Here is a 21453-nt window from a genome sequence, read left to right as displayed (position 1 = left end):
TCCCCGCACTCCTGGGGCCCTGGCCGGCGCCGCCCCGCCTGCGCTGAGGCCTCTCCCCGCACTCCTGGGGCCCTGGCCGGCGCCGCCCCGCCTGCGCTGAGGCCTCTCCCCGCACTCCTGGGGCCCTGGCCGGCGCCGCCCCGCCTGCGCTGAGGCCTCTCCCCGCACTCCTGGGGCCCTGGCCGGCGCCGCCCCGCCTGCGCTGAGGCCTCTCCCCGCACTCCTGGGGCCCTGGCCGGCGCCGCCCCGCCTGCGCTGAGGCCTCTCCCCGCACTCCTGGGGCCCTGGCCGGCGCCGCCCCGCCTGCGCTGAGGCCTCTCCCCGCACTCCTGGGGCCCTGGCCGGCGCCGCCCCGCCTGCGCTGAGGCCTCTCCCCGCACTCCTGGGGCCCTGGCCGGCGCCGCCCCGCCTGCGCTGAGGCCTCTCCCCGCACTCCTGGGGCCCTGGCCGGCGCCGCCCCGCCTGCGCTGAGGCCTCTCCCCGCACTCCTGGGGCCCTGGCCGGCGCCGCCCCGCCTGCGCTGAGGCCTCTCCCCGCACTCCTGGGGCCCTGGCCGGCGCCGCCCCGCCTGCGCTGAGGCCTCTCCCCGCACTCCTGGGGCCCTGGCCGGCGCCGCCCCGCCTGCGCTGAGGCCTCTCCCCGCACTCCTGGGGCCCTGGCCGGCGCCGCCCCGCCTGCGCTGAGGCCTCTCCCCGCACTCCTGGGGCCCTGGCCGGCGCCGCCCCGCCTGCGCTGAGGCCCCTCCCCGCACTCCTGGGGCCCTGGCCGGCGCCGCCCCGCCTGCGCTGAGGCCCCTCCCCGCACTCCTGGGGCCCTGGCCGGCGCCGCCCCGCCTGCGCTGAGGCCCCTCCCCTTGTCCAGGAAAAGCAGTTCTTCCACAAGGTGAGCGAGCGCCTGTCCCGCCCAAACATCTTCATCCTGAACAACCGCTGGGATGCGTCCGCCTCAGAGCCCGAGTACATGGAGGAGGTTGGTGCCGCTTCATTCAGGGGTTTGGGGAATGGCACCCCTGTGAGTGGCGTCCTCCTGCGGCCGCTTCCTGCGCTCCCAGGCCATGTGAGGTCTATGACTTCCCTGAATGAATTTTATCGCCAAAGATTTCCCGAGTGTTCCCTGGGGTCTCTGTGGTGTCTTCTGGTGGCTTTACAAACTCTCTTCACTTCTCCCATTCACTTTCCCAGAGCCCTCTGCTCTTTGAGAGGCTTTCTTCCAGGTCTGAAAAGCATCCCCGCCACAGTAGCTGCACCCTGTGTGGGGCCAGTGCTCACTTTGGTTCATGAAGAACTAGGCAGGGGCCGGCCCCATGGCCAAGTGGTTAAGTTTGTGCACTCCGCTTCAAATCCTGGGCACGGACATGGCACCGCTCATCAGGCCACGCTGAGGCAGCATCCCACGTGCCATAACTAGAAGGACACACAACTAAAAATACACAACTATGTACCGGGGGCTTTGGGGAGAAAAAGAAAAAATAAAATCTTAAAAAAAAAAAAAAAGAACTAGTCATTATAGAACAGGCTTGGCTTTCAGAAGACATCCAGGAAAGAAGCTTAAAAGAGGAGCAGAGAATAGTTTGTTCTTACTGACAACTCACAATTTTTAACTTTTTCTGTATGAAATGAAAGAAAAAGGAGTAAATGATTGGTACTATTGGATGGTAAAGTGTACAGTCGGCAGGCTCACACTGAGCAGTGTAACTTTGGTAGATTCTTAACTGTTCTGGAAATTCGATTTCCTCACCTGTGAGATGGGTGTAATAGATAGAGTTGTTGAGAGGATGAACTCTGTTAGAATTGAGAAAAGCGCCTGGCATATGGCAGCTGTCCACAACAGGCTGTTACCATTTGTAAGTTCTAACGGTAGAACCTGGGGCTTCAGAGCTAAAGGATTGTCTGGTGGCCCCGCTCATTTTATAAATGAGTTCCTGGGAGGATGGGCTTGTTAGTGTAGAGCCCAGGTTTAGGTTTCTTTCCTTCTGGGGCAGCAAAGTGAGACATTATATAGGCTCTAACAAGAGGCAGTTTGGGGCATGTTTAAGCATTTCTGCTTGCATATGCATAAAGTATCTTTGCCGGGCTCTACCCCAAGAAACCCCCATGACATTGATTCTGGGGAGCTTGGTGGATAGAGAACAGAGATGGTGGGTGATGGTTTGCTCTCTGTGTGTGTTTACACCTTGTGAATACTGAACCCTGTGGATGTATCACCTGTCTTTTAGAAAAGAGGCAGTTGGGGGCTGTGGGCTCCATCAGGAGGGCCCCCCCACATCCCACCTAGCCACGTGCCCCCATCTGCTTGGTTCCAGGTGCGGCGGCAGCACATGGAGCGTTGTACCGGCTTCCTGGTGGATGAGCTGGGCGTAGTGGATCGAGGCCAGGCTGGAGACCGCATCTTCTTTGTGTCTGCCAAGGAGGTGCTCAATGCCAGGATCCAGAAGGCCCAGGGCATGCCAGAAGGAGGTGATGATGGAACGGACTTCTTTCTTGTCCCTGATTTGAGACGTTTGGTATCATGCTAAGTCACCTGGTAGAAAGTAGTTCTGGGATTGAGATGATGAGAAGAGCCTTGAGTGAGAAGCTCTTTGCTTCCCAGCCAGTGTTTGGCCAAGTGCCCAGTCGGCTCGGTTTTGGGGGATCTCACCATTTTCCTTCACTGCCAAGTTATTTCCAGACTAATGCTGTGCAATTCTCCTAGGGGGCGCTCTTGCAGAAGGCTTTCAAGTGAGGATGTTCGAGTTTCAGAATTTTGAGAGGAGGTTTGAAGTGAGTCCTTTGATTATGATATCTGGTGATTCTGTGCTCCCCAGCTGTCACTGGCCGTGTCCCTGGCAGTGAGCCTGGCCCTTGGCTGGGGTCCCCTGGTGGCCTTTGCCTCCCTCAGTGCCTCTTGTCTGTTCCAGGAGTGCATCTCCCAGTCTGCGGTGAAGACCAAGTTTGAGCAGCACACGGTTCGGGCCAAGCAGATTGCAGAGGCAGTCCGCCTCATCATGGACTCTCTGCACATCGCGGCGCAGGAGCAGCGGTAAGAACCCGAGACTGTGGGCAGGTGGAGGGGAGCGCTGGGCAGTGATAGCCTTGCCCCTGCCTGGGATGTGCCCAGGGTCAGAGCCCCCCTGGCAGAGCTGGGTCTCTGAGTTCCCACCAGGCCACGTTAGATCCACGTGGAGCCACTGGTGAGGAGGGCCATTGGCTGGCTGTCCCACCTGGCCTGTGCAGGGTGGTTCCCTGAAAAGCCACCCGCACAAGCCCGCGTTGGAGGCCTCAGCCCAGTGCTGCACTGCAGCCATTCTCAGAGCATAAAGTGGAACACATTTTTTAAAAATAACTGTTTTTGGAGAAATTAAACTGTAGGAAAATACGGAGAATAATGTAAAAACGCCTTGCTTCTACCACACAGAATTGACAGTTTTTGCTCTATATTTAAGTTAAAAAAAGACAGAAAAAAATGTTAAAGACCCTTTGATTCTTCAGCTTCTGTCCCAGTGGCACTCTGCGCCCTCCTCAGAGGCAGCTGTGATCATGAATGTGGCGTGTAGTCCTGTCACCCATTTTAAAAAGGACTTAAATCCTGAAGACTTACCTGCACGTTGTAGCTTTGTGCGTGCTTTGACTGTGCCGCTCCGGCACCGCACTGCGCGTGCTCCTGCGCCTGGCTTTCCTTTCCCCTCGGCATCATCTTTGCCCTTTTTCCTCGTTGATACATGTAGTTGGAGTTTATGACTGTTAACTGCTATGGAGGATTCCATTATATTCCTGGATATATTCCGTATATATACTCTGTAAATATTTCTCCTTTTCCCACTGATTTTAGATTTCATTTTTTTGCTATTGCAAACCCTGCTGCAGGGGACACCAGTTTCCGTGTCCCCTTGTGCACATTTGTCAGAGTCTTTCTGGGATTGATTCCTGGAGGTGGCACTGTTCGTCTTAGAGGAAATGCGCTTTCAGTTTTGCCCATTTCACTCTGTTGCTTTCTGAAACATCTGAGCCATTCGTGGTCCCACCGCCGGATGTGTGGTGCTCCTTCCCCGGCCCTCGCCACTGCTGCAGACTCACTGAGCCTCGCCAGGATGCTGCACAGAGTAGTGGCTCTTCCTTGCTCCATTTTCCTGATTACTAGTAAGGTTGAGCTTTTTCCCCTACATTAATTGGCAGAGCTTGTTCTAAACCCCCCGAAAGTACCCTCTGCCTCTGTCACCACCACATCTTCCAAATGGAAGACCTAAGGGCGAGCGGTTGGCACCACCTCTCCCCCAACCTGGGACGGGGAAGGGCACACCTCTGGGCATATGTGAGAAGCTGCCAAGACCCCCTGGGTTCGCCACGGCCAGGATCACAGCTGGGGCCCACGCAGGCTTTCTGGCGTCCCCTCTTGCTCCTCTGCTTAGTCCGTGGGGACCTGGGTCTTGTAACCAGCGCCCTTTCTCTCAGGGTTTACTGCCTGGAAATGCGTGAGGAGCGGCAGGAGCGGCTGAGGTTTATTGACAAACAGCTGGAGCTCTTGGCGCAGGACTACAAGCTGCGGATCAAGCAGATTACGGAGGAAGTCGAGCGGCAGGTGAGAAGCGGAAGGAAGCACTTGGGGCGATTGGGACTCAGAGTCGAGTCCAGCGTGATGCAAAAGTGAAAAGCAGACACCCTCGTCGGGGCGCTTCTCAGCCTCCGGGAAAGTAGCGGGGGCCCTGATGTGAGAATGGAGCCTCCCTTGGGTTCCTTGTTCCTTTGTGTGACCCTGGGCAAGTCACCCTCTGGACCTCCTTCTCCACGTCGTAGATCAGAGTTTGGTCCCAGTCTCTGATGTCCCTTCTGCCTCAGAAGCTTTAACTCCACAGATCAGCTGAGGAGACTCTGGGTTGAGGGGAAGGCTACACCGTCTGTTGGAGTCTCTCAGACTCTCCTGGTGCTGCAAAACTGAACCACATTATTATTGGTGCTTAACCGCGTGCTTCCTTCTGCTGTAGGTGTCCACGGCGATGGCCGAGGAGATCAGGCGCCTCTCTGTGCTTGTGGACGAGTACCAGATGGATTTCCACCCTTCTCCAGTAGTCCTCAAAGTTTATAAGAATGTGAGTTGTTAAGCAGCAGGTGCCCTGGGCAGGGGCCCCTCTTAATCGCTTTTGGCTCCTGGATGGAATCACCGAGCAGACAGCGATTCAGCCCCCACTGGTCTGTGTCAGGGCCCCTCAGCCAGGGAGACGAGACCCAGGTTTCACGCAGCCTTCCGCAGTCCCCTGGTGGGCGGGGCTGACCAGCCTCAGATTTCCTTGTCCGTTGGCTTTCCAGAAGGAACTCCCAACGGGGCGTGCTGCTTCCCTTAACTTCTCTCTTCTGGTTGCAGGAACTGCACCGCCATATAGAGGAAGGACTGGGCCGAAATATGTCCGACCGCTGCTCCACGGCCATCACCAGCTCCCTGCAGACCATGCAGCAGGAGATGATAGGTCAGTGGCACAGGGGACTCGGGACTTGAGGCTCTGGGCTGCCCAAATGGTGAGTTGACTCAATGCCCTCAGGTTCTGGGTATGTGTTGTGAGTTCATCCCACGCGTAGACTCCAGGAGCCGTGTTGTTACCACGTGGGACTATCGTAGGCTGAGTTTGGCCTGCTCCTTAAATCCACATGAGGCTTAAATGTCAGCAGGTCTGGAGCCTCGTCTGCATACCCCTGGGGAGAGCTGGCCTGCCTGCCCTGAGTGAGGCACTCGCAGCCCCACAGGCCTGCTCGTCCAGGCCTGGTTTCGGGGCAGAACCATCTGCATCCTTGGTGGTGGCTGACTTGGCACTGGTCTGGCGTGGGGCTGAGCTGATGTGCTTTCTCCTTGTTTTTGTTCCTGACAGATGGTTTGAAACCCCTCCTTCCTGTGTCTGTGCGGAGTCAGATAGACATGCTGGTCCCCCGGCAATGCTTCTCCCTCAGCTATGACCTGAACTGTGACAAGCTGTGTGCTGACTTTCAGGAGGACATCGAGTTCCATTTTTCCCTTGGGTGGACCATGCTGGTGAACAGGTTCCTGGGCCCCAAGAACAGCCGCCGGGCCTTGATGGGCTACAATGACCAGGCAAGCAGAGTCCCTCCCCCTTGGGCCTCGCGGGAGGTCAGTCTGCTCCCCGCCTCCGCACACATGAACCACTCGGAAAGGGGTTCCCTGAGGCCGACAGCCGTGGCATGTGTGCCGCCACATGGCACACCACAGTCGAGGTTTTTGCCTTATCCTGGGCACTAATATTTGTGAAATCACAAATAATAGCTATATTACTTTCCAATATATGTTAAAGTAAATATTAAATATTATTATATTTAATCTATATTTATCTCTATATATTAAATATAGATGACATATATATCCATATAGCACCCTTTTAAAATTCAGATTTTAAAACACCCGACTCTGTGCAGCTTGAGTTATTGTATGTACGACTCTTGGCGCACTTGGTGAACTGTGCTGAAGCGTTCCAGGATGGCCACTGCTCATATTTTGTAGCATCCCACAATGCTTACCATTGGGCTGGCACGTCTGTTATGAAGCTTAAATCCTTCTCTGCTACTTGCAAAACTCAATTTCCCTCATTTTGCTTTTGGAAATTGAAGAGCTGTTCTCTGTGTTCCCATTCCAGGACTCCTAGCCTCGAGGGTCACTTGAGGCTTGTATAAGAGACTTGGCACATTCTTCTTAACCCTTCCCCTCATTTCTTTCTTCAGGTGCAGCGTCCTGTCCCTCTGACGCCGGCCAACCCCAGCATGCCCCCCCTGCCACAGGGCTCCCTCACCCAAGAAGAGCTCATGGTTTCCATGGTCACTGGCCTGGCCTCCCTGACGTCCAGGACCTCCATGGGCATTCTGGTGGTTGGAGGAGTGGTCAGTGACAAACCCTGCTCGGGAAGTGGGCGGGGGGGGGTGAAGGGCAGGCGAGTGGGGACTGAAGGGCACACTTCTGGTGGTGGTCCCTGCGTTGGCCCAGCACTCCTCAGCGCGCACAGCGTTTCCACATCCATCTCTTCACTGTGGTCTCATGGGGAGCTTTGCAGCCTTAGCCCTTGAACATATATTGATTGACTTATGTAAGTCCCACTCAACTAACATGATGTTGAGAGCACTGTTCCCATTTTACAGATGAGGAAAATGTAGGTTTGGTTTGCCAAAGACACAGCTGGGATTTGAACTCTGGCCCCGTCTGACTCTAAGGCCGTGTTCTTTTCCCTGTAGGGCCTGTACTACATGATGGATAGGGAAGTGACCTGAGAAATTGATAAACCTGGGTTCTAGAGAGCTGGGCTTGACCAGGAGTTTCTCATTTGTAGGTGAGGAAACTGAGAGCAAAACGTACAGGGGTTTAAGACGAAAGAGCCAGGGGGGCCTTGAACCCTCGTCTCTCCATCTCCTGGTTTTGTGGCCCTTTCCTCCCACCCCAAGGCCTGAGGTCGCAGGCTGCCTTCTTGATAATGAGGTGCTCCCCACATCCTGACTCAAGACACCCTGCAGCCGGAGTCATTTAGGCCTCGGATTCTCTCGAGGATGTGGGCACGTTCTCTATCATGGATGCTTGAGTTGTGCCGTGGTGGCAGAACGTGACTGTAACAGACTGTGAGGAATTGCGTTCTCCACTTGTGCGACTAGGGGGGCACAGAGCCGAGGCCCCTCTCCCTGCGTGTTTGCAGATGGGTCATGCTCTAGTTCATTTTTCATAGATGGTGACCTGGCAGAGGGTAATTACTGGAGACGCTGACACTCGGTGGTTATGTAGCCCTTTTACAATATCTCAGTTTACCCAAACAACCCTGTGAATTGGGTGGAGACCATTATGCCCATTTTATAAGGAAGCAGGTGTACAGAAACTTGCCGAAGGTCACACAGCCAGGATGGCAGGCAGCACTGGCGCCTCGATTTCCAGCTCTGAGTCCCGTGCTCTGAGTATGACCACACTGCCCTGAACCACAGTATTCCACCCCAGACCAAAAGAAGCCATCTGCTGAGGAGTGCTGTGCGGAATCCTGCTTGTTGTCAGTGTCAGCAGCACGGGTGTTGCTTTAAGAATTCTGTGTGCCTGGATCTGTGCTTCTGGTCCTCGCCCCATCATGGAGCCAGCACTAAGTTTCCCTCATTTCCAAACTCGAGACAGTCCCTGCCCTTCTGGCCTCAGTGGGATCAAAGGTGTTCTGAGTAGAAACACAATGGCTCCTTGGCTGGGGATCTCAGGCCGGTCCTGGCAGCAACAGGCTGAAGGGATGAGCACTGGGATGGCAGAGAGGCTGTGCTGGCTGACCGCTGTGCCTCTGCAGGTGTGGAAGGCCGTGGGCTGGCGGCTCATTGCCCTCTCCTTTGGGCTCTATGGCCTCCTCTATGTCTACGAGCGTCTGACCTGGACCACCAAGGCCAAGGAGAGGGCCTTCAAGCGCCAGTTTGTGGAGTACGCCAGTGAGAAGCTTCAGCTCATCATCAGCTACACCGGCTCCAACTGCAGCCACCAAGTCCAGCAGTGAGTGTCCCCATTAACCCAAGGGGCCAGCGTTGGCTCCTGGGGTTCAGGACTTCCCTGGAGGTTCCCTCCTTACCTGGCCTGGAAGCCATTGGGCCTTGAGCATCGTCTGACCCTGCTCTTCAGCTGTGTAGTGCCAGCTTGAGGCCAGGGTTGGGGAGAGGCGTCTCTCCAGAGACACCTATGTCCTCTGCTGGAACCAAGTAGGCCTCTGCTCTCCCAGGGAAGGAAGACATGAGACATGGGAAGACAAGGGACATTACGTGTAGGATTTTTTAAAGGTTGCCCTGCAGGGTTTGGGTGTGGCTATAGCTTTGAAATTCTAAACCACAGCCCCTTCTTCATGGCACGGCTTGGGTCAGGTGGGAGTGGATCCGTGATCTGGGTGGTGTGGGGTGAATGGCAGCTCCCTGCCTTCTGCTGCTGTGGCAGGCTCTTTGCTAGGCATTTTGCTCCTAATTTTTCTTTTTCTTCTCCAACCCTTTGAGGTAGACGTGTTTTTATGGGCATCTCCTTTCTCAAAATGAGGGCATGGAAACTTGAGGAGTAGTCACTTGTCCCCTGTCACTCAGCTGATGAGCAGCAGAGCCAGGATCTGAATCTTGGTCTCTTGTGCCCAAGCCAGTGCACACTGTTCTGTGCTCCTGGTTCTCACACTCTGGTGTTGCTGAGTATGTGTGGTGGTTGTGATGTCTGTGGTCTCAGCAAGGGTAGAGAAGATTCTGCCAAACCAGGACTGGCACAGGGCCGAGCCACCAGCAGGGGACAGATGGGCTGCGACTGCCCTGCTCTGGGTTGGATTTAGCCACCGATGGTGTTCTGCAAAACAGCTGCATGGTTGGTCCGACTCTCTCCCACTCAGGGAACTGTCTGGGACCTTTGCTCATCTGTGCCAGCAAGTCGATGTCACCCGGGAGAACCTGGAGCAGGAAATTGCCGCCATGAACAAGAAAATTGAGGTTCTTGACTCGCTTCAGAGCAAAGCAAAGCTGCTCAGGTGAGGCTGGCCTGGGCGGCGGGGGCGCTGGGCTCTGGGGTGCGGCCCAGGCATGGTGGGAGCTCAGTTGCTTGTCTGTGTCTTGGGCACGGACACCAATCTCTCTGGTGGGGATTTAGCTCACTCTTGTGGTAGGTGTTTGCCAAGCACCCGCTGGATACCAGGTGTAGTGCCAGCATTGGAGGTTCAACGAAATGGTCACTGCCCTCAGGGCGCTCGCATCAGGGGCGTGGTGGCAGCAGAGGACCAGGCAGAGCGGTGCTGTGAGGTCGCAGCTCACACACCTCCTTCATCGCAGTGTCTTGGGCCCTTGACACAAGATGTTCCTCTCAACCCTCAGCATCCCTTCAGGGTCATATCATCACCTCCGTTTTATAAAAAGGAAAGTTGGGGCCTGCAGAAGTTGAGTAGCTTGTCTGGAATCCCACAGTAGATGGTCGAGCCAGGACTAGAAGAATCCAGGTGCGCTCAGCCCCGGCGCCCTCTGACACTCTGCACACTGGTTGTCCTTTGTTGTCTACCGTGTGCCGGGGACACTGGCTAGACCTACCATACACGTCTTACTCCATTTCTCTCTGAGCTCAGAGAAAGAGGCATACCAGCGTTTTTGCCCACAGGGAAGCTGGTTAGGCAGCAAGTGACTGCCAGAGGCCAGATTGGAGCCCAGATCTGCCTGGGTCCCTGTTGAAACTCCGAGTTTGCAGGAGAGAGTACCGTCTTGGAGCTGGGTGTCCTGTTCCTGGTCCAGGCGCTCCTGTTCTGGGAAATCACTGAGCTTTCCTGTGTCTCCTTGTTTTCATCTGTGGAGTGGAGTAAGATTTCATGACGCAGCCACCCAGCAGAGTGTAAAAGTCCTCGGCCCACTCAGCTGAGATAACATCAGTACACGGGGACCCTGTGCTTCCTGCCCCCGCCCCTGACGTCAGCACCAAAGGGGAGCTGCGTCCGAGGGCAGCTGCTCCAGCCCCTCAGCTGAGGAGTGGACTTTCCCTTCCCTTCCTTTCCCTGGCTGCAGATCTGCCCTCCTTCCCACCTTCCTGGGACAGCCATTTTCTAGGGCCTTACACACGGCTCCTCTCCTGGGAAATCTCGGGTTGGAGGGGTGTCCGTGCTCCTCGTCAGCCACAGGGACGGGGTGAATCTGAAAAGGGCCGAGTGTCAGCAGCCCAACCCCTTGCTTGACAGGCAGGAAAACTGGTCTGACAGTTCAGAGGCTTGTCCGTGGTCCCAGGGTGAAGCAGAAACCGGGCTGGAGGGTCAGAAAAGCCTGCCTTTCAGCTCCACCACTGATTAATCTAGTGTGACTGGAGGAAGTTATTTAAGCTCTCAGGGCCTTGTTTTCCTCCTCTGTAAAATGGGGGTTATCAGGGGAGTAAGTGAGACCACACGTCCAGTATTCTTAGCACAGTGCTTGGCGTAATAATGCGAACGTTACCTATTATCAGCTGTTACCATCACACAATAACCGTTTCTCTGCAGGAATAAAGCGGGCTGGTTGGACAGCGAACTCAACATGTTCACGCACCAGTACCTGCAGCCCAGCAGATAGTGGGCGGCCAGGAGCGGAGCCTGCGGGGAGAGGGGCGCGGCCGCCGGTGCGCGGGGCCTCCCACCAGCGCCCCGTGCAGTTCCTGTCGGTTGCCGCCACTGTGAGAATTGAAAGCACCCACTGTCTCATACTGTTTTGAGCCCTTAAACGCTAGTTATTTTCCCCTCCTTTCCCTGATGTTGAAGGAGGATTTTCTGGCTCATACCCCTAAAGGAGACTTTTTTTAAACAATGACTATGGACAGCATGGTACCAGGGAGTTAAGTCGAGTCTTTTCCCTACCTTGTCAGGCTCGCTTGATTGAGAATCATCTGGTTGCTTGATAAGGTCGTGGGATCTGCCAGCATTGCCGAATGCCTGACTGGAGCCTTTAAGGGTATCAGGCAGACCCCTCCTCCTCTGGCCAACACTAACGCCCACCCATGCACACCTGCCCTCCTTGCCCCCAGCCTGCCCTCGAGAAAGGCCTCCTTAGGGCGTGGTTGGATTTTCTTCTGGATTGCACCAGAGGTAGTCCCAGAAAGGCTGAGTCCATCCCAGAAGGACTTGTGGCTTGTGTATCAGTTTTCTTCAGCTTTCCTGCTTCATCCTGTTTACAGAGCCTTCCCGACATGTCTTTGTGGTAGGGCTCAGGATGCCTCGGGTTCTCGGCTGAGGCAGGTCCTATGCCACAAAGGGTAGGAGAGATGGTACAGAGGTAACTGCAGTAGTGAGAATAGCTTAGGGGAGATGGTGTGTGGAGGGGCGGGTGGCCCTTACTGTGACAAAGAGGGACTTGTCTCCCTTCTCTTCATTGTGTCCCTTGTTCTCGTTTTGGTCCTTGGCCTATGTAGTCTGGTTTTATTATTAGTGAAAGATGGTTTGGTCCAGATTGATAAAGGACGTGGTAGAAGGAAAGATGGTGGCAGGCTGAGGGGAGGGGGCCGAGATGGCTGGAGAATGTGGAGTCAACACAGAACAGGGTCCTCCGTTTGACCTCGCTCTGTGAGGGGCTCGTGGTGGCTGAGAGCTGTCATCCCACTAGCTCGATTGCATCCCTGTTATATCCCTTAAGAGACGTGCCCCCACTCCTCACCCCCGCCTTGGCCCCAGCTGCCCTTGGCCACCAGTCCCCTGGATTAAGGCTCCTGTGCCAGTGATGCTGCAGTTGGCAGGGAGACAGTGTGGGCAGCCCCGTATCTGTCCTCTCACCCACCCCGGTCCCCAGAGCCTCGAGCTGACACTCATTTGGCCTTATGTTGACTTTGAGAAGTATTTCCCGTTGTTGAGTTTGGGGGTTGTTACTGGTTGAAGTGGGGGCAAGTTTCTGTCTCCTAGGCGTTGACTGTCTGGGACAAGCAGCCTTTGGGTAACAGATTTTGCAGAGCAGGTCAGAGAACTTCCTAGAAACAAGCAGCACCTCTCTCCCAGAAAGAGGTGGGGCTCAGACCGAGAGGCGGGGCTTGTCCTACTCTTGAATCCACCGCCCTTCGGCTTCGGGGAAATGAGTTGGTGGCCTCTACTCACTGGTGGGTGGCCACGCAGGTGGCGTCCTCTCCAGGCGTCTGCTTGTCCTTCACACCATCTGCCCCGTTGTGTGAAACAAAGTGATGGACTTTGCCAAGGTCGCTGTGTGGTGGGAGGATGTTCTGAGCGTTTGCCAGGCCTGGATGGTAGTCATCTCACACAGCGTGTCAGGAGAAATAAGCATTACATAATTCCAATGAATTTTGTGCTTTTTGGGGGAAAAATTATTTAGAATATAAACATATGAATTTTTTAAATGTAGCCCCTGGGCAATGAATGGAGTTTTGTGCTCCTTTACAATAAGTAAGGGTAAATTTATAACTCTGAGGGAGAGACCATTTCTGAAAGAAGTTAGGCAAAAAGCACTTTAATTTAATGCTGCTAATTTTGTTCTCTGTTTTTATGTTCATCTGCTGGAGTGCAAGACGTGCTTGACACAGTTTTTTCTCCGATGTATTTAAGGTGATATATTTGCCTGAATTACTCCTGTATCATTGCTGATAATATTGGAAACTAAAATAAAACCTAATTGGAAAGCCTTTGTAGGATCTCCTCAATTTATTCTTCTTATGCGGACTTTCTTTGACAGACCAAGTCTGCAGGCTGTATTTTGCAATGACCTTCACTTTGTTTAGGGGAAGTTTCCACTGTCATCTGCCTGTGGGTTTCTCTTACTCTTGGAAGGAATCTGATACTCTTAGAAGAACAAAAGGCGTAACTGATCTTTAAGGACCAGGAAATCTAGAGTGATTTCTCTACAGATTTCACTATAACTCTAAACCATTCATTTTTCACTTAAAAAGTAATGACTCAGACTGGTCCACCCTAGTTTGCTTTCTGAGAACTTGGTTGTGACCTTTTCTTTCTTTCTCTTTTTTTCAAGGGCCCTGCCTGCAGTTGTGACTAGTCAGTTTCCCTGGCCCGGGACTCTGGTGCCGCCACTGCTGGCGCCGTTTGTCCATTTCAGAGGCCTCTGCTTCTTGCTGGATGGCAACCTCATCCGTCCCCTTTCCCAGGCCACAAATGTGGAGCGTCATCCTGGACTCCACTGTCACGTGCTGCATCTAACCTGTCAGTTTCTGTCTTCAAAATATATCTAGACCCTGACGGCTTTCTGCCTCCATCATAGCCTCGGCTCCGATCAAGGTTACTGCCCCTGGCTCAGCCCCTTGTCCCACCCTTGCCCTCTTGTGCTTGTTTCAAGGCAGCAGCCAGAGTGACCTTGATATAGGTTTGAAATAGTACTCAGCTCACGTACTTCTGTGCTCAAAGCACTGCCCTTCCCACCCAGAATCGAGACCCAAGTCCTGGCAGTGGCCTTTCAGGGTCTGCACTGCCCCTAACTGCCCCTCACTCTCTGGCTCCCTCTGCTTTGGCCACACTGGTCCCTTGCTATTCCTTAAAACTGCTAAACACACTCCTCCTTAAGTCTTTGTCCTGGCTGACCCTCTGCCTTTTCTTCAGGTGTCGCCACAGCTAACTAACCTCCCAAGTCTGCTGAAGTGTCTGGGTCTGCGCAGAGCACCCTATGTGAAAACCCTCTGCTTCCCTACTCCCTGGGGCTTCTGAGTACGCTCACCCTGCAACATCCACCCCAGACGTGTTTTCCTCTCAGTCGTCCTCTGACCATGATGATGTTTATTCTGGGGCTCCACCTGCTGGACCACAGGCTCTGAAAGGGCTGGAGTTTTTGTCTGTTCTGTTTGTTGACACGTGCCCGGCATCTAGACCAGTGCCTGGCACAGAATCAGAAGCCAATAAGTACTTGCTGAGTTAACGAATCCTGTCCTGATAACACAGTCCACACGTTTATCAGCCCTCTAGCGTTGGGGGAGAGAACTAACAAACGCTACTAGAAACTTCCCATGGGCAGACATGGCACTGGGGCTTTCAGAGGTTCAAATCTCAGCGTGGGTTGGAGCCCAAGTCCTAATTTCCCCAAACCTGGTGGCTTTCAAACTTACCCGTTTAACCTTGACCCACAATTAGAAATCTGTCGTGATCCAGTCCACACACGTATGTATGTGTAAGTGAAACCAAAAATTTTAAATGGACCATTACCGTTTTTCTGCAACACACAAGTATTTTCTCGTTAAGGAGCTATTTGCAACCCACTAAACTGTTCACCAGCTCCTCCTGGGCGATGAGCCGTAGTGTGAAGAAGGGCGATACCCCCTCTTGCCTGCTCAATATCCCCAGGGCTCTATTCCCAGTCAAGGCCAGACTTGTTCCTGTGGTTTCTCAGCCTACCTCATCCACCCACTGAGGGTTCTGGGGAATCCAGCAGGCTGGGACTTTTGGCTTCCAGTAACAGAGTCCCCATTTAATCACCAAGAGTGTAAAGCCAGGAATGTACGGCTCTGTTCCAAGCGCCGAGCGCTCCTGGGTGTCAGCTAAGTTCACTCTGTCCTCCAGGACAGGGTTTCTGTCTGAGTCAGACTTGGGCCTGGCATTAGAAAAGCTGACTTACTGAGAGCTTGGCATGCGTCAGACATTTCTATGCATGAGCCCAAATCCTCTCAAAAACTCAGTGATCTGTTTTCCTCTCTGTACAAATGAGGAAGTTCATTAATTCAGCAAAATATAAGAGGGCCTACTATGTGCTACTAAGCACAGTTCTAAGCATTGGAGATACAGCAGCAAATAAGGTGGATGTAAGTCCCTGCCATTATGGAGCTTGTATGCTAGCGGGGGAAGGCAGACAACAGGCAAAACCAATTGAGTAGAAGAGTGTGTGTCACCAGGTAAGGCCTATGGGGGAGAATGAGGCCAAGGGTCAGGGAGACCTCACTGAGAAGATAACATTTGAATGAAGCCCTGTGGATATCTGGGGCAAGGCATTCTAGGCAGTGGGAACAGCATGTGCAAAGGCACTGAGGTGAAAGCATGCCCAATATCTTCAAGGAACAAAATGAGATAGTGTGGCTGGAGCGGAGGGAGGGAGATGGAGAGTAGTGGGACATAAGGTGTGAAAAGGAACTGGGGGCGGATTGGGATCTTGCAGGCCACTTTGTTGGAGAGCTTTGAGCTGAGGAGTGACAAGAGCTGACTTACATCTCACTGGGGTCCCAGGCTGCTGTGTGGAGAGTAGACAACAGAGAGTAAGGATGGAAGTAGAGAGTCAGGAGGCAAGTACAACCTTCTAGGGAAGAGGGGTGATGCCTTGGACCCGGGGTTGTGATGGAGGTGGTGAAAAGGGGTCAGGTTCTGGAGACCTTTGGAAGGTAGATGCCACATGCCGACAGACCGGCTGAGTCGTGGGTGGCTCCAGGGTTTTGTCCTGGGCACATGGTGCGATGGGGGAAGCTGCTGTGGAGCAGGTTTGGGGGAGATGAGTTCCACTCTGGGCCTGTTCAATGCAAGGTCGCTCTTGGTAGTTGGTTATGTGAACTGGGGGCTCAGGTGGAGTCTGGCCAGGGGATAACCAGTGGAGGGCAGCACGTGGATGGTGCCCTGGCCGGGGCTCCCCGGAAAGCAGCCTAAGGCAGAGGCCTTGTGTGCCCTCATTTTACCTGCAGAACAACCTCAGAAAGGAGCAACGAGGCAGAGAGAGAGAGAAGTTGGAGGCAGGCGTAGCCTGCAGGGGGCTGCAGGGTGGAGTCGGCCACCGCTCACTGTGGCTGCAGAATCAACAGACTGTGCCCCTTAGAAGCCACGGAGAGGAGTCTCAGCACCATTTCTCGGTGAGAGAGGGGCAAGAATTTGTCCCGTCTCCCTCTTCCTGTTGGTTGAGCATTCGCCTCGGGGGCACTGACTCTGCATTTCCAGGTTGCACACAGATGCCAGGGTGCCAAGTTGGGGCCCATGGTCGACGGTGGAGGTGATGGAGTGGGGGGTGTTGTGCAGGCAGGTTGCACTTGCATCAGATCACTCGGCCCCGGCAGAGCTGGAAGAAATGGCGAGTGGGGCCCGGAGGGTCTGGAGGGGAACAGAAGGCTTGTGTGAAGCAGCCCACCCCTCCCACCACTCAGAGCTGCTCTCGCCTTTCCCTCCGCTTCCCCCAGAGGGGAGGGCTCAGTCCAATGGAGCAGAGCGCCCTTCAGGGTGGTGACCTGCAGTCTCTGTCTCAGAGGATTAGTGGCCCAGGCCGCAGGCCCTGCTGCTGGAGCCAGTCCCTCATCCACCCCCATTCTAGGTTCTCCTTATCTAGGTCCGGTGCTGCGGCTGCTCTGGTTGTTTCCTGGTGGGATGATCCAGACCTTCATCTCTCTGTCCGAGCCCTTGGTTGTCGTCCCCTGGTTGGGCTGTGATGGCCACAGTTGCCACTTACTGTTATCAGTGGGTGTGGAGACACCCATGAGGGTTCTCACAAACCCTGTCCCCTGCGCAGCAGCAGCCCTGACCCCTCAAGGGGATTGGAAGCTGTTGCCCCCGGCAGTGTGGCAACTCTCTTTGCCTGCTGGTCCACCAGCAGATGGGGCCCAAAGACTAGGTGATGGTCACATCTTCCAGGTTTGCTGGGACCCTGGGACTCTATTGTGTCCCCTGGCAGAAGCTTCCCGCCCCGAGGCACTGGAACCTCCAACCTGGCAGAGAGACAGGAAGCACAAATTCCGCAAGTGGGTCACTAGAAGCAATGGGAAGAGGGGCCCCTGCTCCACCCTCTGCTTCCTGTACCCATGCGTTCCAGCCGTAGGGGACGTGGCAGCAGATGGTCAGCTTCCTGGAGAGCAGAAGTGTAGGGTGTGGTCCCTGAGCTCAGCCTTTAGCCCACCATGCCACTTGGGTGCTGGGGTCCCTGGTAAGATCAAGGGATCTTTTCCTCAGATGCCCGTTGTCCCGGCTGTTTTGCCAAAAACTGGGTCCGTTGGTGTGAGGCACTGTGGTGTGGCATGCCATGTTACTACATCAGGCGATCTAAAGCGCTCAGATGGTGGTGTCAGTAAGGCCCCGTCGGTGGGTCAGGTGAGCCCATCACTGGAGGAGTGTCGGGTTCAGTAAGTACCAATCGCTCCTCTCCAGGGGGGGAGAGGGTCTGATGGAAGGGACCTGCCACCAGTAGCTGGCCAGTCTCTTGGAGGTGGCATATTGAGGCTCAGCTTCAGTCCTGCTATTGGCTGACCAGACGTTCATGAGTCTTCAGCAGAGGAGCCCAGGCCGCTTCACGCCATCATCCTGGCTGCTCAGTCCTCGAGCCAGTTGCACCCACACTAGGGGGCTGACATCTACCGGCCATGTCATCTGTTCCAGCTGGTTGTCGACGTCTCCCCCGCAGTGGGCATTCTCCGACGGACTTGAAACATGAGACACAGAGACTTATTCCCTTGTGCCCCCTTCCATTGTTTATCGTTGGTTCATCTTCCTGCCTTTCCCCCATTCCCCTTGGCCCCAGTCTTCCAAACTTTTTCTTCTTGGCTCCTGACCGCCAGCCAAGTCACTTGCCAACACCCAAGAGATTGTGTGTGTCTTCCTCAGACCGTCCATCCCTCCTTGGGAATGGGTGACTGAGTGGACAGCTCACAGCGCTGTCTACTGGGAGCACTGAGCTTCATCCTTGCCCTTCAGGGCCACCCCTGAGAGGGTGTCATGACACAAGAGTGACAGCAGTCCATTTCCAGCTAGTGCACACAAGGTCTTGTTTGTTTGTCTACTTGCTTCACACCTTTTACAGCTTTATTGAGATATAATTTATATACAACGAGCCACGTGTTTAAAGTGTACAGTTTGCTAAGTTCGGAAATGTGTGCATCTGTGAAACCATCACCACATTCAAGACAGTGAGCGTGTCCATCAAGCTCCAAAGTTTCCTCATACCCCTTCGTCGTCCCTCCCTCCCACCCCATCTCCAAGCAGTCACTGAGCTTTCTGTCACTACAGCTTCCAGTCCTAGACCACAACGGCATTTCAGTCAAGGACAGACCACATGTACAACGGTGCTCCCAGAAGATTAGGACCATGTAGCCTTGGTGTGTACTAGGCTATACCATCTAGGTTCATGTAAGTGCTGTAGAGGAGGAAGAAATTGTCCTCTACCCTTCTAGGCTCTTCCGGCTGGTCGAAGAATTAAATTGACGTGAGACAGATTAGCAGGAGAAAATCAAACAAAAGTTTAATAACACTTAGACATGGGAGAAACCCAGGAAAACCGGGTAGCTCACCAAAACGGCCAAAGCCCTCGCCTTAAATACCATTCTCAGCTAAAGACAAAAGAACATGTTGGGCTGGGGAGAGGCAGGGACTTTAAAGGGAAGGAAGGCAACTCAGGTAAGTGAAAAGGAGCAAATGTTTGGAAAACAAGTGTTTGTTTAGCCGCACAGAAACAGAAGAACACAGGGGAGCCCAACAAACAGGCTTTTCTAGGTCTCTTCCTGTCCACTAGCTAGTTCATATGACGCTAAGGTGATTTTTGTTTTCGTTTTTTTGTGAGGAAGATTGTTGCTGAGCTAACATCTGTGCCAGTCCTCCTCTATTTTGTGTGTGGGATTCCTCCACAGCACGGCTTGATGAGTGGTGTGTAGGTCCACGCCCAGGATTTGAACCAGGGAACCCTAGGCTGCTGAAGCACGAAGTGTGTGAACTTAACCACTACACCACCAGGCCGGCCCCATGAGGTGGTTTTTTTGTCTGAATTCTTTTTATTTATTATTATTATTATTTTTTTTTTTTTTGAGGAAGATTAGCCCTGAGCTAACATCTGCTGCCAATCCTCCTCTTTTTGCTGAGGAAGACTGGCCCTCAGCTAACAACTGTGCCCATCTTCCTCTACTCTATATGTGGGACGCCTACCACAGCATGGCTTGCCAAGCAGGGCCATGTCTACACCCAGGATCCGAACCAGCGAACCCCAGGCTGCTGAAGCAGAACGTGCACACTTAACCGCTGCGCCACCAGGCTGGCCTCTGTCTGAATTCTTTTAGTCAGTTAAGGAGGAGGTAACAAGAAAAATTTTCTGAGTCTTTTGTTTCTTAGAAATAATCAGCCTGAAATAATCCTTGTGTCAAAGAGACAGATTTTGGAGTGGCAAATTTTGTTCCACTTCAGTACACTTTAATGTTCCCTCGATGACAAAATTGCCTAATGACGCATTTCTCAGAACATATCCCTGTCATTAAAAGATGCAGGACGGTAGTTTACACCTTCTAAGGTTTTACAGAGATGGAAGCATATGGCACGTACTCTTTCTTTTCTGCTCGGCATAATTATTTTGAGACGCATCCATATTTTGTGCATCAATAGTTTATGCATTTTCATTGCTGAGCAGTAACCATTGTACAGACATACTGCAATCTGTTTATCCGTTCACCTCTTGAAGGACATTGTATTTATAAGATAGCTGCTATGAACATGGATATACAAGTCTTTGGACAGTTTTCCTCCGTTTGGATACATGCCTAGGAGTAGAATGACCAGCTCATACAGTGAGTGTGTGTTTAACTTGTTTTCAAAACAGCTTTATTGAGGTGTAATCTACGAACCATAAAATTCATTCATTTTAAGTGTACAATTCAATCATTTTAGCAATTTACAAAGCTGTGCAGCCATCACCACAATCCAGGACTTTTCTATCACCCCAAAATGATCTCTTGTGCCCATTTGCAGCAACTCCCTGTCCCGCTGCAGACCCAAGGAACCACTAACCTATTTTCTGTCTGAACAGATTTGCCTTTTCTGGGCATTTCACGTAATTGGAATCATACAATATGTGGTCTATGTGTGGCTCCTTCGCTTAGCATCATGTTCACGAGGCTTCTCCATGTTGTAGCATGGATCAGTACTCTATTCCTTTTTGTTGCCTGTTAGTTTCCACTGTATGGATAACACATTTAGTTTATCCATTTAAGAGGTGATGGACATTTGGATTGTTTCCATTTTTTTTTGTGGCTATTATGAGTAATGTTATCAGGAACATTCTTGCACAAGTCTTTGTGTGGACATATGTTTTCATTTCTCTTGGGTAGATTGGAGTTGCTGGAACATATGGTAAATTTATATTTAACCTTTTTTTTATTGAGGTCACATTGGTTTATAACATTAGGTAAATTTCAGGAGTACATCATTATATTTCAGCTTCTGTATAGACTGCATTGTGTTCACCACCAAAAATCTAGTTTCCATACATATGTGCCCCTTTACCCCTTTTGCCCTCCCCCAACCCTACCATATACTTAACTTTTTTTTTTTCTTGGTGAGGAAGATTTGCCCAGAACTAACATCCATTGCCAATCTTCCTCTTTTTTTCTTTGCTTGAGGAAGATGAGCCCTGAGCTAACATCTGTGCCAGCAGTTCTCTATTTTGTATGTGGATGCCTCCACAGTATGGGTGAGGAGTGGTGTAGGTCCATGCCTGGGATCCAAAGCCACGAACCCTAGGCCACCAAAGCAAAGCATGTGGAACTTTAACCACTCAGCCAAGGGCCCGGCCCCTACAAATTCTTTATTAGCTATGTGATCTGCAAATATTTTCTCAATCTTGTGGTTTGTTCTTCTGTTACCAGTGTCTTTCAAAGAGTAGAAGTTATTAATTTTCGTAAAGTCCAATTTATCAATTTTTACTTTTATAGATTGTATTTTTGGTGTCATACCTAAGAAATTTCTGCTTGATTGAAAGTCATAAAGATTTTCTCCTAGGTTTTCTTCTAGAAGTTGTATAGTTTTAGGTTTTACAATTAGGTCTATGATCCATTTTGAGTTAATTTTTACATCCGGTACAAACATAGAGTGTTTTTAACAATTTGTTTTGTTCTGTGGTGTGTGTGCCTTCGGCACATGGATATCTAATTGTCCCCTCAGCATTTGCTGAAAAGACTGTCCTTTCTCCAGTGAATTGCCTTTGCATCTTGGTCAAAAATTAAGTGATCACATACACAGGAGACTATTCCTGGACTTTCTATGTGTTCCATTGATCCATTGGATCAGCTTGATGCCGGTCCTACACTCCCTTGATTCTCGTAGCTTTATAGTCAGTCTTGAACCAGGCAGTGTAGGTCATTTGA

General features: G+C 52.5%; 1 protein-coding gene across 8 annotated transcripts in view; it reads left to right on the top strand.

Moving 5' to 3' along the window:
• MFN2 (mitofusin 2) overlaps positions 1-13059 on the top strand; it is a 29191-nt gene extending 16132 nt beyond the window's left edge. For all 8 annotated transcript variants that reach the window (XM_070253341.1, XM_023635773.2, XM_070253352.1 and 5 more), the window contains 12 exons: positions 862-969; positions 2303-2456; positions 2692-2759; positions 2897-3018; positions 4428-4554; positions 4958-5062; positions 5335-5437; positions 5834-6054; positions 6696-6851; positions 8273-8469; positions 9332-9466; positions 10946-13059. In XM_070253341.1, the coding sequence (XP_070109442.1) occupies positions 862-969; positions 2303-2456; positions 2692-2759; positions 2897-3018; positions 4428-4554; positions 4958-5062; positions 5335-5437; positions 5834-6054; positions 6696-6851; positions 8273-8469; positions 9332-9466; positions 10946-11015 (1566 nt within the window). In that variant the 3' untranslated portion in view covers positions 11016-13059. The remainder of the gene's footprint in view (positions 1-861; positions 970-2302; positions 2457-2691; positions 2760-2896; positions 3019-4427; positions 4555-4957; positions 5063-5334; positions 5438-5833; positions 6055-6695; positions 6852-8272; positions 8470-9331; positions 9467-10945) is intronic.
• The last annotated feature ends 8394 nt before the right edge of the window (positions 13060-21453 follow it).

Source organism: Equus caballus, chromosome 2, assembly GCF_041296265.1.
Source record: "Equus caballus isolate H_3958 breed thoroughbred chromosome 2, TB-T2T, whole genome shotgun sequence".
NCBI classification, from domain to species: domain Eukaryota; kingdom Metazoa; phylum Chordata; class Mammalia; order Perissodactyla; family Equidae; genus Equus; species Equus caballus.
This window is presented reverse-complemented; position numbering and strand designations above follow the sequence as displayed.